Raw genomic sequence first — 2,993 nt, forward strand, 5'->3', positions numbered from 1 at the left:
TAATATGTCTCTCTCTCTCTCTCTCTCTCTCTCTCTCTCTCTCTCTCTCTCTCACGCGCGCGCGCGTGTATATGTGTATTTAGTGAAATCTATATAAATTACATTGTGTGTATCGATAGTCACAAATTAGAAATTATAAATATAATGATTTCATTGTTAAAGGCGGAAAATTTACTATCTTAAAAAAACTCTGTACTTAAATCCTTTATAACATGACTAAAAAATAAGAAATAAAAAGCATACATTTTGTAGAGGAACAATACATTCGTGACTTCTCATTACAATTTCAAGAATTCGTTAATCTTTTTTTACAAGAACATTTTAAATATAACAAAAGAGCCATTTTTGCACATTAAATCTCAGTTATTTCGAAAACCTGACGTGAAATTTAATTTGTTGATTAATTTAACTTGCGATATCGTTTTCAGAATCCAAAAATCTATAAAAAAAATACCTTATCTGATTAAAAGAAATATTTTTTGTAAATTAATATTCACTATATATCTTTATTCACAGTTTATGACCGTAGCACCAAATCCATTTATCGATTTTTTTATTACATTCGATTTTATCGACAGTGGCAAAAATGTGATACGTAGTTCACATCAATTTATAAAATTGATGTTGGTGCCGCTAATTACGGTGACTTTCGTCTGTCACGCCATGACCTCTCTTAGATTTCTTTCTGGTTAGATATTCCCAATATTTCAAAGAAAAGAAATACTGAATCTGAATGATCAATGATATGAATTAATTAATGTAACTAAATGACACGGAATATTTGTCAACTATGTACAACTAATTTAATAAACTACGTAGAATTAAATCGCAATCTTTAGAATGAGAGAAGAGTTAATTGAAATTTGGCGCCTATGTACTTGCTAAGAAAGCGGAAGTGAAAATATGACTTCGAAATTGCGATTGGTTAGCATTCGAGCAATGGACGTGTTCAAACCAACAAAGCGGCTAGGTCTGTTTGTCGAGCAATTGAGCATGCTTGATTGAATCCACAAGTAAGAACCAATCACACTCATTCGGCAAGCATTCCTAACCGCTTTGCTGTCTTGAACTCGCTCAATGTCGGCCAATCATGTCGCAACTTTTTAGCATGTCGTTAGGAAGACCTTTGCCATTTTAATGAATTTTGACCCAAGTTGTCGAGGGGATTTCAGAGGGGATTTCCGTTAGAATCAGCGGGAACATCGTCTGAATTCGATGATATCTTTATGTCATTGCGCGGAATGGAATCGTCATACCAATGAAAAGATAAAACGTAAGTATCTTCTTTATCGATTCACGATGATTTCGCTCGATTCACTTTAATTGCGGTATCTTGAGCATCGCACGCGAATTTTGTCGTAAGTGAAATCTGATTAATGTAAACAATCGCCCGCGATACGTGCACGTGCGCAACAGGTAGCGAATTGGATTGGTGACAAATTTTGTTGATGAGGGGGAAGTGGGAGATAAAGGGGAGAAGAGAACACCAAAGAAGAAGACAAGAATCAAGTCAAAGTGCGGTACATCACGCATGCTGTGTTTGAAATGTCGTTCTGCTTTTGTCAAGAGAATAGGAAAGAGAAAGAAGAATAAGGTTAGCACATTTTTCTCTATAAATTTTTTCTCTATAAATTTTTCACGCGAGAGCTTTCTTTCGACTAGCGCAAGAAAGTTCAGAAATTTTCATGCCCTCCCCCTCCAGAACTGATGGCTTCTCTTTTTTTTCACCGTTACTTTAGATCTTTTCTTTCTTGCATATTTTTCCGTTTGATGTTGAATTTCTTGAGACCAAAGGTTGAAAAAAATAGACTAATTGATTTTCCCGTGAAGTGTTTTGTTCGATTGGTAATCGGTTCGAATTTATTCGCGTCTTCCATCATTGTTCTCGTTAAGACATCATTTCTTTGTCCTCGTCACATAACACGTGAGATTCTTTCGATAATAATTTTCGATATAAATATAAAATTGATTGACTATAGAAGCCTATATTAATTAATGTTCTTAAATACTGTCAATATTATTTGATTAACATTAATAATTCAAAGTTTATCATTAAAGATATAAGTAGATGAATTTGGTTAGAATCATATTCAAGTTATGTATATTTGTTAATGTATTTGTTGTAATTCGTTTTTTTTATGGTTTATATCATTCTTTTTAGAAAATAAAAAATAGCCACTTAAATTGGGATACCTTGTGGATAAAGCATATCAAAGAAAAAGAATATTTTTTATATTATTTATATAATATTGCAAAAGAATAGAAACAGGTAATGTGGAGACAATTTTCTAAAAAAATAAGATACTTTATAGCTGGATGTATATATCTATAGCAGTATATTGACTAATAATGTCAATTAGAGAAATGTCAAAGCGAACGCAAGAACCAGTGGATCAATGGTTGGCAAAGGAGGGTTATTTCAGGAAACCTACTCCCAGAGACCCAACCTGTTTGTTTAGAGCAATTAGTGAACAAGTATATCACACGCAACATTATCATCTACGAGTAAGAAGAGAATGTATAGAATTTATGAAGAAGAAGAGACACTTGTTCATTGATGTGAGAATCTCTACGCGATATCGAATAGATCTCATATCAAGAGATGTTCGATATGTGATTCGGTTGGTGATTTTCTGTATGTTTTTTTGTAGTCTGTATCAACGCCATTTGATTATTATCTGAATGAAATGCAATGTTTTACGGAATGGGGAGGCTCAAGTGAAATTCATGCCATGTCTTTGTTATATAAAAGAGACATAATCATATTCGTTGGAGAGAAGCAGATATGCGAAAACGTTACCAATAACGGCTTTAAAAAAGGCGTTATATTGCTTTGTCACACAGAACCGAAACAATATGAACCTGTTTACCCGATGGCTTTTGTACAATCAGCTGCATATTGCCAATGTATGTAAATATTTCTTAATCCCATTTTTATAATATATAGTTACCTAAAGATTAAAAGTTGTTAACCTAAAAATAAAGGTTGCCAA

The 2,993-nt window shown here is 33.1% G+C and overlaps 1 protein-coding gene across 1 annotated transcript in view; it reads left to right on the plus strand.

The window, feature by feature from the left end:
• The first annotated feature begins 2,349 nt into the window (after window positions 1–2,349).
• The window catches only part of LOC105627942, a 7,670-nt gene continuing 7,026 nt past the window's right edge, over window positions 2,350–2,993 (plus strand). Inside the window, exons 1-2 of the mRNA XM_012209217.1 lie at window positions 2,350–2,559; window positions 2,652–2,907. Coding sequence (XP_012064607.1) covers window positions 2,350–2,559; window positions 2,652–2,907 — 466 coding nt within the window. The remainder of the gene's footprint in view (window positions 2,560–2,651; window positions 2,908–2,993) is intronic.

This window comes from Atta cephalotes, assembly GCF_000143395.1.
Source record: "Atta cephalotes unplaced genomic scaffold scaffold00001, whole genome shotgun sequence".
NCBI lineage: Eukaryota > Metazoa > Arthropoda > Insecta > Hymenoptera > Formicidae > Atta > Atta cephalotes.